At 46.1% G+C, this 15,480-nt stretch overlaps 3 protein-coding genes across 3 annotated transcripts; all 3 read left to right on the forward strand.

Moving 5' to 3' along the window:
- Positions 1-12,766: 12,766 nt before the first annotated feature.
- Positions 12,767-13,264, forward strand: PHALS_06204 (uncharacterized protein; the record flags this gene model as incomplete). The annotated part of the gene is made up of 1 exon (XM_024719451.1): positions 12,767-13,264. The coding sequence occupies one exon, from the start codon at positions 12,767-12,769 to the stop codon at positions 13,262-13,264; it is 498 nt and encodes a 165-aa protein (XP_024584748.1).
- Positions 13,265-13,583: 319 nt separating this feature from the next.
- Positions 13,584-14,036, forward strand: PHALS_06205 (drap catalyzes the third step of the riboflavin biosynthesis pathway; the record flags this gene model as incomplete). Its single annotated transcript, XM_024719452.1, has 2 exons — positions 13,584-13,665; positions 13,741-14,036. 2 exons carry the CDS (start codon positions 13,584-13,586, stop codon positions 14,034-14,036), a joined length of 378 nt encoding a protein of 125 aa, XP_024584749.1.
- Positions 14,037-14,249: 213 nt separating this feature from the next.
- PHALS_06206 (RxLR-like protein) lies at positions 14,250-15,131 on the forward strand (the record flags this gene model as incomplete). Its single annotated transcript, XM_024719453.1, has 1 exon — positions 14,250-15,131. One exon carries the CDS (start codon positions 14,250-14,252, stop codon positions 15,129-15,131), a length of 882 nt encoding a protein of 293 aa, XP_024584750.1.
- Positions 15,132-15,480: the final 349 nt, after the last annotated feature.

A 15,480-nucleotide genomic window follows, 5' to 3' on the forward strand; every position in this document is an offset into this window, starting at 1 on the left:
TTTGTCAAAATAGTCAAATGACTACTTTGAAGAGGCCTGGTCATGAGACTCATGCATCATTAAGTACAGCAAATCCTACGTTTGTGATATAGCACAAGCCGAGTCATTAAGGCCACCAAGCTTAATGTAGTGGTGGACGCGCTTTCGTGTAGCCCAAATTACAAGTTTTTTGATATCATACTGGCGACATTATGCATCGCCGATGCTTTCCGTAGGGCACACAACTCAGGAAATAACGTCTAATGAATTGAAATATCAACAAGGAGTTGTTCAACTTGTGCTTCGCTTAATCTAATTGAAACGGTGTAACGGTGTAACGGGGTTTCACGTGTCATGGTATGAAGGGTGTGGGTCACACAAGATGGTGTAATAACACGATAGCATGCCTGCACTTTAGCAAGATGTAAGAACGTGGCTGGAGCAGCCCATTTGATTAGGTTTTACTATAAAGATACATAAACCTATAGATTTAGGTATAGACGGATTCGCCGCAAATAAAACCAAACACTTTACATTTTGAACGGAAGATTGAATTAGCCTTGGGTTAAACTGGTAGTTACTCTTGGAGTAAGTGGTTTGCGATTCGCTACACTCGTACTATCTCTAAGTATAAAACGAAGGTCATCGAACTTAACCAAGCTTCCTCTAGGTTGCATGGGATGACGAGGAAGATGAAATGCGCCAACGGCGCGACGTGAGCCTAGCTCGAACCTTACGGACACCGTGTCCGTTCTTTCGACCTCTCGACTTCCGGGGGAAGTGGCGTTGTTACCGATCGCCTCGACGAGGCACAGGAGCAGCAATTGGAAGCTGTCCGCAGGGCGGCTCTAGTGCGCGCGCATTCACGGTTGGTCTTTGATCCTCGTGTGGAATACGGCTCCCACTACAAAAGCGAAGGACGCAATCACTCGAACACTGAGCGTCAACGTAGTCGGGCCCCGGCCCTTTTTAAAAGTCGTGTAAGTCATGTCAAGCACGTGCTGTAGGGTTTTATTCATTACACTCTAATTCCGCTCTACCCGGCCGGGGGATTGAGCCCTGGACCTCCCGGTTCTGAAGTGAACAGGATACCACTGCACCACAGGATCAATTAATTGGGATTAATTGAGGCACCAAAAAACGAGCTTTGAGAGCTTTTCGTTGGTCAAGCTCAGCTTGTGTAGTGGGTGTCGTTCTTAAATATATTAAAAAATTCCAATTGATATGTACCGCGCTCGACTTCGCGCTCAAAGAAGAGGCACCTCTGTACCCGCGATTCGGGTAATTCCTGTGATGCCGCTCCTGACAAACCCGTTGCAGATGATGAAGAGCTTGTTGAGCGATGGGTGCAGCGGCAACGAAACTTTCCTCGCTTTCTAGCTTACAGCAGAGCCACAAGGAGGTGTGCGCGTGGTACACCATCTTCGGTTCGAGTTTGCCCAACTCAAGGCCCACCGCCGCCTTCCTTCGTATTGCCGCCCTGGGACGTACGGCGCGCCTCCGCAAGCTCGGTGGCTCCCACACGGGTGAGTCTGCGACCACAGCACATCAGATCAGAGCTATAGCTTTCGCTCAGCTCATGTCCTATCGGTTTCTCAGCTATTGTCGAGAAGCGCGAGCCGTACGACGACGCGGAACGTCATAATCCCTCTGATCATTAGCACCCACGACGTCTGAGCAGTCTTGCCGAAGTGACACCTCAGCCTCCCACGAGTTTCTGAAGTCTAGATATACCGTCACTTCACAAGATACTGGGTTTGACCCAGGCGACGACGTCGACACACAAAACGTCCCACGTTATATTAGACACCACTGTTTTCGTTGAGAAGATTCGGCGACGGACGACGACGACTTGGTCGATCGCCGTCCGGTGAGTCGCGATGTATTTCGAGCTCTTGAAAAGTCCGCTGCCATCGGTGCTCCGCTGAGCATCATGATAAGGTTGCATACCGCTGTGCGAAAGACTTCGATAGCTCGGAGAACTTTGTGTACCGGCTACCTCACGTTGAGGACCATCGCGCTCTGTTGGATCGGCTCCTATCAGTCGAGCACACAAATGCGTCACTTCGTGCGACGCAGGAGCGCCTAGCGCCGTTGAGAATTGAAATCGTTGCATTCCGTGCTCAAAAGCAGTTGCTGATTCAACGTCTGGGTGATGAGCGACTGTGGGCGCCGCTCCGGCGCCAACGCTTCCGCGTTCACTTGCGCCAGATCCCGGTACGGCTTAAGCAAGCCCACTTAGAACACCGGGTGGGTGCGCAACCTTTTCGGAAGGTTGAGCGTATACGCAAGGCCACGCTTGGCCACAACCTTGAAAGGTAAAAAAAACGCGGACTGATCTTCGTCTTAGAGACAGCAGAATTGCATGTCTAGTTAGGTTTTTAGCATTTCTAAAAACCAAGTCTTCGACCTCAAAGTTTTCAACATTTTTTCTGCCTTTTGCATATTCTTTCTGCATGTCTTGGCTTTCAGCCATCGCATCCCGAACGTGTCGTAAGACACTCAGTCTGGTAGACAGTGAGTCATCAACTTCTTCACGGACAGTGAGGGGGCTGAAATCAGCAACCCGCTCGGTTATTCCTCCCCTCGCTAAGCTGAGCCATGGGATGGCGGTATCAGTGGGACGGTAGGATGAACGAGCCCGCTCACGTAGAACGGCGTACAGCTGGTAGACGCATGCACTGCATTGTTCAAAGCAAACTCCACAAGTGGCAGCATGGTGCTCCAGAACTCCGGCGTACGCTGCGAAGGACGTCTTCAACGACGCGATTCACGCGCTAAGTTTGACCATCGGTCTGCGGATGGTCCGAGCCATCTTGGAGCCCAGCATCCAGAAGATTGTCGACCAGAACTTCCCAGTGAAGCGTGGGTCTCTGTCAGAGACAATTGACTCCGGGAATCCATGTTGTCGAAAGGCACGATTTATAAACAGCGTTGCTGTGCCGACACCGGCGATAGTGTTCGGCACCGCCGCGAGATTAGCCATCTTGATCAAACGGTCGACAGAGACCACGATACCCGTGTTACCCGCCGGGTCCTTCGGCAGGCCAAAGACAAAGTCCATACCCATGGACTGCCAACATCCAGAGGGTATCGGCAAATTGACCAGCAATGCCGCCGTATTCGGACAGTGCTTCACCCTTTGACATGCGCACATATGTGCTTCATTTGTACAGCTTGGGGCCACCAGTAGTCGCAAGCACAGAGCTGTACGTCTTCTCACGACCGAGAGGACCACGTAGTGGGGTGTCGTGGGCCTATTAGAGAATACGGTTTTTCAAACCCTCATCGTGATGAACCATCTTTTGTGGCGTATCCGATAATCGGTGCTGCTATTATACAGCAACCCATTATTATGTCGTTTCGCTATAAACCAGATTGGTGAGAAGCGGGACGTCAGTTCGCTGAACCTTTACGCGCCTTGAACAGGGGACAACCAGTCCGAAGGTGACGGGTGTCTCCACTGGCAAAACACCATAGAATGTTTGAGCGCTGCGCGGTAGCTCGGAGCTCTGCCTCCTTTTTCTCAGCATAGCTGAGATCCACCCGCTCGACGAGCTACTTGGTTGTGCATTTCAACCAAGTCGTGCCGACTTGAAGTTGATATCGGCATTCAATGCCACATTCACCGCTACTTTAAAAGATAATCAAAGCACACGAAAGACTTTCATCCTGGCGACGCCAATGCGGAGGCCCTTCATAAATATGGTCACTATGACCGCCTCGTGGAAAGGATAAACTGTCATCTCAGCAATAAGAATGCGCAACTATTTACGAAGTCCACCAATCTATCTTGCCCTTTCGGGCGGCAACAGAACACGGTCACATGCGATATGCCGGGTTAGGCGGCGAGAACACTCGTAAAAGCTGCAGCTTCAGCTCTGTCCACGAGGGAAACGCCGCTTCTATCTAAGTACCGCACGTCAGTACCTATTCTCACGCTCGGCTCTCGAGCTTGGAGATAGCTAGCGCCACACACTGTTGCTTGTTCTAGAGCACAGTGGACGTCGTGGGTATCTCGGCCTCTCTCATTAAGAGTAGGAGATTCTCTCCATCCTTTCCCTCGAAGGCCTGAAAACTCACCATAAGCGGCATGGGTCGGGAGGAGTCATCCGTCGTCGACAGTGGCGTCATGGATACAGCCGACGCGGACATCTATTTCTCTAAGTGCTCTAGCAAGAGCATATACATAGTTTGAAAGCGCCTCTACGCGCGTGCTGATCGCTTCAGGTCCTTGCAAAGCGAGGTGTTGCACGCCCTCAGGGTCTAGCAGATACATCAATTTCTTAAGCCCGTCCTGCATGTTCTCGGGCAAATAGGAGAATTGCTATATCCTCACAGCGGATCAGTTGCAACGATTCAGCTGTAGATCGACTACATGTGCTACCAATTGCAGCGGGACTGCCGTAACTTTTTTGAGAAAGCTAACCTAAGGTTACCGGCCTAACGTTCTAAACATGAACCAGTAGGAGTGTTGCGGAGCGCAATCCGCTACCTTCAAGAGTACCTGCAATCTTAACCTAGGGCAAATTCGCTCTTCCATTCAATAAACTGATTTCTTTTTTTGCGGCAGAGCCGCCTGTATCTAAATCTATAGGTTGTCCTGGTTAAATAGTAAAACCTAAATAAAAAGCATAACTACTGGCAGTCCCGCCACGTAGTGGCTTCTTGTTGAGATTTAGCCACACCATTTTGTGTGACCCACCCTTTTTTACCAGGGTACGTGTAATTCCATTAAAGGGGCGCCCACTAGCTTTATGAATGAGCTGCTAAGGCCTTAACCAGGCGACGCAGGAGAAACAGATGGTTCCCACCGTAAATCTGCTTGTATAAAGTGCACGTGTCTTTCAAGGTCGGAATGAAATAATTATCTCTTTTTAGAAGACGGAAGTTGAGATGGTCATGCTCCGAATGGAGCCACAGCGCATCGCACTACAAGCTATGGAGTAGCGCGCAAAATGACCACTTATCTCCAATATTTGGTAAAAGTGGCGCTCCCAACGAGAAGCGGTCTGATGTGACAGATGTCACGTATGTTCGCATTGCGTTATTAGGCGTATTGCTTGAGCTCAAAGTTCTTGTCTATTCCTAAAGGGACGCAAATGCTGGCGGACTGTTTCCTGGAATTTAGAACTCTTATCGCCGCAATAGCTGCTGACCCTCACCTGAGTGCAGTCACGGGTTCCATCTTCATGGAGGGTCTTTGAGCCTATCTTGTCAGCTCCACCGCATTTGAGGAGGCGATGGGCGTTGCATTGAGTTCGTGCACAAACTTCATCATTGCGAAAGCTGGCTGCGAGTACGCTAGACGCGATGGACCGCACCCGTGTTAAGGAAAAAGGGAGAGATCTCTTTGCTGCTGAGCAGCTCAGCAGGACCAACAGATTTTTTATTAGCGGCAATAAAACCTTCTGTGCCTTGCGCCCCACCTTCGCTCTCAGCTGGGGTATGAAGAGTGGGCTCGCATGCAAGGGCGGCCGTCGAAGCGCTCACTGGTAGACGTCAAGACCCAGTAGGTCACCCTGTGTTATTGTTTCATGTGAAAGTTGTGGTCAATCGGATCTAGCCAAAAAAGCGGCTATATAAAGTTGGGGCCAGGATTGTTGGTTTAGATACAATGTCCCGGGGCTGTAAAACTATGGATATGCCTCGGTAGATACAAGGGCGTCGTACGATGCGCGGCTGTCAGAAACAGTAGACAGTATGCGGAGGCTTGAAAGATGCCGTATACGGAAACGGTATCTGTGTGTGATTCGCGATGGGGATATGTCAAATTTATTTAAGCCTGAAAGTGAGGTTTGATGACTTTGGCAGTGTGAAGCGTCATCTCGTCCTCAATCTAAATTTTAAAATACAATTCTCTTTCTGGCTCGGCGTTGCTGGAGCGCCACCAGCGATGGTGGACTGAAAGCTAAAAAATCTATATACCACAAATACTTTAAGGTGGAGAATCGGCGAGTCATAAACCATTTTTTCAGGTTACCAATTGGCGCGGGTACAAAGCTGCCATTACTTCTGTGCAGAATGTGGTATTGTTAAGAACTGAAAAACATTAACATTTCTGACTGTGAGTTGTAAGTAGATGAATGCTCCTCGATTTTATAAGAATGGTATATTCTATTCATTATGATTTAGGACTGCTGAGTCAGCATTGTTGTGTGACGAACCCACCTTGGAGAGCAGTGATTTTCACTTACATGTGATAAATGCAGTGACCAGGGTATTCTTAGGGGCTGTAAGTCTATCCTCATATTCTATGAAAAAGCTCTCGTAGAGCTGGAAGAATTGTTAATCGGGTTGGTATCAAGACGGTTTGGCCACCAAAACGGTGCCGTTAATATAAGAGCAAAAGCTGATAATGTCATATGTAATGTATGTATCATTGACGACAATGGCAGAGCACTAAGTCCGCGGAGTGGGAAAGCTTCCCGTAAAAAATACAATTCATGTCGATTCATTGCTGAAGAAATATCACGACATGGAGACGAGCGATTCACCACGCTTTTTACCCCTGGAAAAGAGGGTGCGCCACTAAGTTGTCTTAATTTATAAAACCAAATATTGCGTCACACTGTAATAATCTTTACGAAGGAAGCAGTGTGGTGTCATTGACGCTTTCGTCCACATATATTTCAAAGTGTGTTTGTGTGAGAGGACACTCGGTAATGACATTTTGTGTCAGAAAGGCTAAATACCAGTGGCAAACTGTGCATGCTTATAATGAATGAAATACAGTCACAAATTCGGCACAAACGCCGACTCCTGGAGAAGGATTGTTGCGATACAGCATGGTTGACAGTATTATGTTCTTTGCTTTCGACCCAGTTGATAAATACAATTAAATGCCAAACGCAGATAGCAACCTCCCTCTTCCTGCTGTGAGTTCTTCGACTTGGATGCTACGGTAGCGGCTGAATAGACTTGGGATCGTCTTACGTGACGATGACGCCAATTTGTCTGGTGGCACAACTTGTCAGGTCACGTCATGGCTAAGCACAGACTAGTTCGACATTTTATTCGTTCTTAGTCGCCCAGATCGTGAAAAGTCGGGTTTGAACGACGTGCGAGCGTACGCGCTCGAGATAGTTTTCTCCAATGCAGACAAGAGATTTTTTGGGCCGAAAAAATTTCCTTTGAGCTGTCTCATGGAATGGGAGCCCTGCGAGCCGTTTTCACAGCGGTAAGGGCCAGCACAAATTAATCAGTGCCTTCGTCCCAGATATCTTGCGGAAGTTTTTCGACCTGGACAACTACTTGCACAAGTACAGTGCTAACTATGCCGACGTGACACCCGTACTTACCATTTTTCCAGGATTGATAGTAGATCGGGCTGGTCCGCAGCGGACATTGCGACCTTGAAGGCTGTGAAAAATAGCCGCACGCACGCAGTGGTTAGGGATTTTACACATCCAGATTGGCCGTTAACGTCGTGTGTAACGCTTCAGTCTTCGCAGTAGGCTGCGCTTTGCTCGAAGCAGATGCCAATAGGTATTTACGTGCGATCACATTTCAGTCTCATCAGCTGCTGAGAGAATAATCACAAGGTGCCGCTTGTCCTTGTCAAGTCAGGGTGCAAGTGATTGATTCTAAGTTAATACAGATTATGCGCTGTTGCGTTTAGAGCCGTCATTACCACATCTATCACAGATAATGTTAAGATGGTTATCATTTTTTGCTATATAGAACGTTGAGGTTAGGTACAGTCCCGGTCAGCTTCATGAGAAGGAAGAGGTGCTCTCTCGTTGCCCAAAATGTGACGTGTTGCATGGCACGATGGTGACGTCTCAAGTTTGTACATACGGTGTGCGGATCGGACACAGCATGGAGCTTTTAGTACTAATGATTCTGAGACTTCAACTGGCGCTCAATCAAAGCGCATTATTGGAGGTCTGTATTGGTATGGCATATCTCGAAGCACATGATGCCCAGCCTCTAGATGAATCAATGGACTTCAAATACGAAATAGTAAAAGATGCACAAGATGCTTTTTTGAGCGGCCACCACAGACAAGAAAAAACATACTGCTCAGTTTTTATGGTCCAGCATCTCTAAGCGAGAAACGCAGATGTGCGCGTGCGAGTACTGTGCCAGCGGATTAATCCTTCGCAGTATGCGGCGACATCTTTTGTCAGTCTGCGGATTCCGGTAGAAATTATCCAGTCGATAACTATGGGCTACATGCCAGTCTTGTAATGAACGCATCGGGTAATACCTGAATTGTTGTCCTTGTGGGCGATTCGAGTAAGATAGTCTATCTTGCTATCGTCAGCGATAATGTTACCGATGAAGATACAACCAGGATGTTCACCTCCAAAGTGGTTCGCCAACATGCTTTGTCGGTATCCATTGTACTAGATTAATGTCCGACCTGCACAGCGAGAATTTCGCAAACACAATTTGAGGTGCTCGGCGTCCATTTAGATATGTCAGCCGCTGGAAATCTGCAAACAGATTATCAGACAAACAGCGTGAATTACGTGGTGAAAAATCTTTTACGCAGCACTCAGGTGTAGATACCGTGAGCCTTGAGCAGTTGTGATTATTCATCGAGTCTACGCTGATTAACAAGCATGCCTCCACATCCTTTAAGCCATGTTACATGAAGCTTCGGTGAATTCTCGAGTGCCACGCATCCACCACAAAGTGGCCCTGGTTTAGTAGTATAAAGGGGTGTTGACCAATGATGACTTACTGATATCAACGCGGCTACACCTATTATAAAAATCAGTCATTTGTTACGATGAGATTGGACACCATGCGCTGGATACATGACACTATGGCTTATATCAAAACAAACAATAAGCCGATGTCAGAGCCGGGCAAAATACACGGAAATATGCTGTGAGACAATAGTTTCGAGCGAGTAACTTCGTATACATGCAGTGTCCGTTGAAGCGATTGCAAACACACCCAGCGTTCAATGTAGGCACTGAGGCTACACCTTGATCCATGCTGCCTGACTTGAAGAATTACAGACGAAGTAACGCCTTCACTATCCCCCGTAACTGATATCTACTCTTACTTAAGTAGTTCTACGGTTTTGAGCTACTAAAGGTCATTTAATGCAGGCAGTGCGAAGACAAAACTCAAAGAGCGAATTAGAGCTTGTCTCCGCCTCGGATGCACACCACACTTTCAAGGAGTTTGTAGGGCCACTATAATTGAGAGAGCTCACCAGAGCCAGTCACAGTAGAGTCGACCAGGTAGTGGCGACCACTTCCACTTAAAGCTTTTGGTAAAATTGCTACCAGTATCCGGTGAAGTGGAAAGGATACCTTCATTTTGAAACCTCAATGGATTATGAAGTTTACTTCGGCAAGTTTACCGCGGTGCCGTGGCCGCTTTCGACCTGGTGCACCCTGAAACTTTACGCCCACCCAGGATTCAGGCGAGAACGCCATCACAACATGCTTCCTAATAGTAAGATATGACCGACCTTACGATGTAGAGGACCTTTGGTTGTTACAGCTATCTCATCGAGACGAGTAAAAATATTTCTAGCAGGAAGTTGAGTGGTGGGTTATAACCTCGACGTCCACACCGTGCATTAAACTGTGCAAGGTCGAGCATGAGATGACGCTCTTGGCGTACATTGCAGAAGCTGTTTAGATAAGTAAGAGGGTATGTTTCTCATTCAGTGTTCAGTAGTGCACTCGCCAGTATCTAATAGCTAACACACATCCCTCGTGGAGGGTGCGGGCTTCTCCTACCGTTGCTGCTTAAGACACAGGCGATATTTATAATAAGTGGCGATCCGTAGGTTGAAAATGGGCCTGCTCAGCGAGTTTCTTGGTCCCTTACGCTGCTGACAATGATACAGTAACCAATGAGGATACAGCCAACCTTTTTTTGGACAAAAGCGTCACAAACGTCGCCCAATGTTTCGGGTCGAGATCTGTACGATACGGTCAGGTTTTTGCGAGCTTTGTTGAAGGTACTTAGAACACGATAAAGAATATCTTTTGCTGGTCGTTGTCTTTCAAGCGTGTTAAAACGCGGTGCTGAGGCGAAATTTTATTTATTGCGTGTACATGGAAAACTCAGTGCACATTTTTACAGGCTTTGCTCATTTCCAAAAGCTGTCCGCTCAACCCTTCGTGTCATCTTGATACTGTTTCAAACTGGCTCAGTTTGTGTCGAGGGAAGTTGTCGAAACAATTCGAATTGCTAATCCAATTTGTCACAAACCCTAGAAGACGTAGTGTCATCGACGAGTGCGCGACGCTCCGGCTGAAGACCCGGTTATTTAAATTCATCATACAGATGTCGCAGATAGACCAGACAAACGATGTCTCATGTTTGTCTAAGTTCTTGCAAAGCTAGTGACAATATCTACGAAACACCCACACAAGCAGTGTCTTTGATGTAACCTTATACACACAATCTTGCTACATTGTACCGCTAACGATCGTATTAAGAAATGATGTGAGTTACTTCTTAATATGTCAAAATGAATGCTGGCAGATCCTGTGCTTTACGTGGGTCAATCCTAGCCGTTTATTTAATTCAAAACAACGTCTAAACAACTCCTGCAATGACCTAACTTTGGCAATAGATCAGTGACCCGAATCTAGTGGTTCGAGAGTGCATTTGAGGAATGGTCGATGCTAGCCTCGGTCGCAAGCGGAAAGATTCGACGCGCTGCCACACACGAGAAAGTTGTCAGATTTAGCTTTCGAAATTCTGTCATCGGCCAGCTCTCCTTGATGTGTTGGGGCGCTTCATTTTCATGTGAAGCAGATACTGAATCTACAGGGCCATCAGGGCTTAAACCACCATTTGGTGAAGATGAAAGGATACTCTCAATTCGAAAGCTGCTCATGTAGTTTCACTTTTGCAAATTTACCCTAGAGACATCATTGTTCTCATGACAAAATCACGTCGTGATTTTAACATTTGAGCACTAAGCCACAGCGAAGCCCTAGCACGTCTGTGTACTGGCTTCAAAGCCAGAGCGAAACGGTGACCAAATGTTGCAACAAGCGCGTTCTTAACAGCCCGCAGGTCGCCTTTCTAAGGAGTACCACCTGCGGTAGACGTAAATTTGGAACGTAGCGCTGGCGAAAAAGCTCAATTGATTCGCACATTAAATGCGTTCATCATATTTATTTAGTTTGGTTTCCTTTCTCGTCGCGACAATCTTATCGCTCGCAATACTATTATTGATATAGTCTTGAATATTGAATTGATTTACACAGATAGTACAATCTCCTGAAATCCAAGTTGACGTCAGCGAATATAGGTACAATCAATGTTACTTTATTCTAGTAATGTGCGAAATTTATTATAGCAGATCCACAATACAGTAGCGCAATATGACTCATAGTCTCGAACTTTCAGTCAGACTGGCCGACTGTCAAAACGATAAATCAAATCGCGACACTTCTGGGTTCCCACAGCCACGCCACTCTGCATCTTTCAGTATTCTAAACGGCTTCAATATTTAGCGGTTTATCAACCCTACCAGATTCAAGAGCAATCTTGAGGATACACATATGCACCTTGAAGGTAGGACTCTTTTTTCGCGAGCTCTTCAAAATAACTTAAAATGGTCAGCTCATGTAAAAAAGAGCCAGCTGAGATTACATTCATAGGCTACTTTTAGTGACAAAAGGTGTGGGATAGTTTCTCTGTGACTGTCAGAAGGCTGTCGCACTCTGAAAGCAGATGTATCAGCCTCTAACAAACAATTTATCCATTATACGAGGGAAGCTCGATGAGATCAATCCACATCCGCGATCTTCTCGAGCGATCACCGCAGCTTCACGAATAAGACGAGATACTTCAATCATGATAGAAATTCCGCACCTGATAAAAATGTACCGAAAGTCCTTCCATCACCGATGCTTTCTTGCGGAGACGATTGGTACTTGCAAAAGCCATGCTGCACATTGTAAGCAATGCATTAAGTTACGACTTGTGAATGCTTATCGAGGCTAAAGCTGCACGGGCGACTGATTGCGCTAGGTTGTGATCCCGCTCCTGATGCAGCTCTCGCGGCAAAATGATGATATGAAGCATGGATGGTCACATGCTGTTTGAATAAGTTGTCGGTGAGTTCTTAGAAGAATACTCCTTATCTGTTATATTTCCTCGACATAAGAGACCAAAACACTGTGAGACGAGGGAGATATTTAGTGTTGTTGTGCGAGGTTTCTCGAACGTGATGTCAAGACAGCTGAGAAAAATACCGGTATTTAAAACTGGTCTATATTAATCTTATTAAATGGTTGCAATCTGTTTGGGTGCTGAGCAAGCAGCGATGGTTGCTCTGTCAATTGAGAGGGTTCAGCACAGTAACCTGTTAGTATAACAAGATTACTTTACATTCAAGGTTTTGGCAGGAAAAGTGCGTGAACACATCAGGACGCTACATTTTTATGCGACTTTATGATTGACAATTAGACTACAAGATGTCGTCATGCATGTGTAAGACGAACTGCCAAACTTCATTTCGAATATTATGAGATCTGATGTCGTGAATGGGTCGTTTGCAAGACGCATCCCATGCTTCAGGTAGCCAAACAAACTTCATCCATGCGGTTCTGTAAGCTTCTGCATGGAAAAGTCACAAGCAAGAACCTCTGCAGCAGTCTATAATTGGTCAAACGACTCTTCTACTATAAACAGGTAGATTCCAAATACAATTATTATTGCAGGGATATTTGAATCTGATATTAAACCTCTGCCAAATGTCTTTTTGAATATATAAGATTGTCAGGGTAAACCGCTCCTTGAGGTAAGTCACAAAATGCGAGCGGTAATCCTGCTGCACTGCTAGCCGCATATGGTTCGGAAAGGCCAAGTTGTGGAAAGTCTGGCGACACACTCTATGTCTTGGTCACTGTTGAAGATGTTCGGATCGACGCAAGTCGTTTTCGGAAAGACAGAAGCTAATTCTGTCTTCTTTCGAGCTTTTCAGCCCACACCCGTCAGCTCGCCAAGTGCTTCGGCAAAAAAAATCTTGCAGACTCAGCATGCTGGGTACCCTGCACTGGCTCAAAATAGCAAACCGTATGAGCTCCTGCCAGAAGAAGCGCAACGTTTGAAAGACCTGCTTCTGGCAAATGCCTCGCGCCAGCAACACTCTCGCTTCAACATTTTTAAACTTAAGCGCGTGGTTATTCCGCCCGTTCAGATTCCACCAGAGCTATCTACTCCGCACGCGATGAATAACATTGTAGCTGGTTCAAGAATTCCCGTGACGAAGACGATGTCAATGCGATGCCGTGCGCGCATGTTGCGGCGACTACCTCGCCGTATTGATGAGCATGTCGCGTGGTAGAGATATCAAACTAACTTCATGCTGTTATTGACGTATATCTTTTGTTAAATGTATTACTAAAACAAATTAAAGTATCTTGAATATCGAAGATTGTCCAAATCAAGTACAGGTCCATGGCGGAACGAAGCTTGATTGACTTCAATACGATAGGGCAAACTAACATGCTACAAACGACAATAGCACGACATGACGCTTTCGACGCAAAACTTATACACTTTAAAATGCTACGATTTCCATGTACTAAATATTAAGATGATCATACATTTGAGCCGTCAACATTTTGATAACATAATTATCGGAATAAATTTATTCTTTTAATATGGCAACCTTACAGGACGCCTCGGACATGGCGTTCATGCGGATGGCCATTACAGAGGCGCATCGATCGCAACCTTGCGAAAGTGCGTATTGTGTTGGCTGTGTCGTAGTGCGTGACGGACTTGTGCTAAGTACCGGATTCTCGCGCGAGGTGTCAGGTAATACGCATGCAGAGCAAGTGGCCCTGACTAAACTTGATTTTAAGGCGGACGGCGCTACCGTCTACACAACGATGGAACCGTGTAGCAAGAGGTTGTCAGCCAATGTTCCATGTGTACAAAGTTGCCTTCGTGCGGGAGTAGCTCGTGTGGTCATTGGTGTGATGGAACCAAAGACGTTTGTCATCTGTAACGGAGTGCAATTGCTTCAGAATGCGGGTGTGGACGTAAAGCTACTCAAGGGCCTCGAACGCGATTGTCTTGCTCCAAATAAACATCTTAATATTGTATTTTAGTAGGTTGTTGCTCACAACGTAGTCAATCATTGTCGCCATCAGCTATAATTGCTTTTAATAGTTGATAAGAATGTTTGTCGACTGAAAGAAATGTACTTCGGTCACCGTAGATGTCGTGACGGATGATGTCTGTGCTAGGTAACGCAACTGCCTTTCATTTCTCAATTTACGAGGATCAAATCAAGCTCACTATTACCAATCTTCTACACGACTATGAAAAGCGCCGCCGCTTTCTCGACTTATCTTGCGCTGTGTCTGTTTGTCACAGACGATGTTCGGGCAGCACCTTTCCTACGTGGTTTACAGCTAACAAATGACGCTCAAACGACTAAGATTGATGAAAATAACAAGGGTCTCCATCACATGCGACAAGTGAAGACAAGCACTAAAAAGACCAAGAAAATTGTTAATTCTGTTTCTGGCAAGGCGCTGCAACACCTTCGAGTTGCTGTCACCGCTCCATCCATCAGCTTTGACACTGTCTCATCGTCCGATGACGTTGTTACAGCTCCTAGCGCACTAGTTGATCTAAATGCTCAGAATTCTAGCATATCCGATTATGTCCTTTCCACTTCAGCTACGGTCAAGAGACGAGAGATGAACATCTGTGCGCTCGTTACGACAGTTCCATCTTTCCTGACTAATTCAACCAAACAAACCCCCGAAACTCAAGATAGCAACCCAGAAATGATCGAAGTCCCATTATCTCCATTCTTAAGTCAGTCATTCGAGGGTGATCGCCGTATCGGGGCTGATCCTGAAATCTCTACAAATAATGACTTTCTTGTCAGTAATGACATTCCAAAAAATCATTTAAACGGTGCACATCGAATTTATACTCCAAATGACGATTTTCTCGGAAGACACAGCGCTAGCATTGATGGCAGCTATAATCAGCGGATAAATGTTCTTGCACATAGTGGTAAAGCTCTAAATAACTGGAATCGTCAAAACATGAAAGAAAAGTTTGGCCGAAATGGCGGCAACTTGTTTTTAGGCGCGATGGAAGGTCGGATGCATCCCGATTTTCGAAACTTTGGTTTCGATGGCAGCAATATTTTTTTCGGGAACATTTACGAAGCTCGGCGTAAATGATGTGGGATACGTTTATTAAGTCTTCTTAAGTAATTTACCCTATTTGTAGATAAAAGAATCCGAAATGTTTTATGCGATTATTTGTGTGTCGTACATTCCGGAAGCTACAGTATGTAGGTTCATCAGTAAATAAAACGTTCAAGCTGTCAATCTTGAAAAAGAAAACGTCCCAGGTCTCTAACACCAGCGGCGACTACTTTGGACATTTTATCTCCGTATCCTCTTCTACACGCATGAAGAGTGAACTGTGGTAGTCAACATTGTCGCATTTATCTGGTCAAACAATTGCGAGTGTTGTGCCATCAACATTTGTCGAGAAAATCACGATTTAGGGCACGTACCTCTTCAC

This window comes from Plasmopara halstedii (genome assembly GCF_900000015.1).
Source record: "Plasmopara halstedii genome assembly, contig: Scaffold_2956, whole genome shotgun sequence".
Classification (NCBI taxonomy): Eukaryota; Oomycota; class Peronosporomycetes; order Peronosporales; family Peronosporaceae; genus Plasmopara; species Plasmopara halstedii.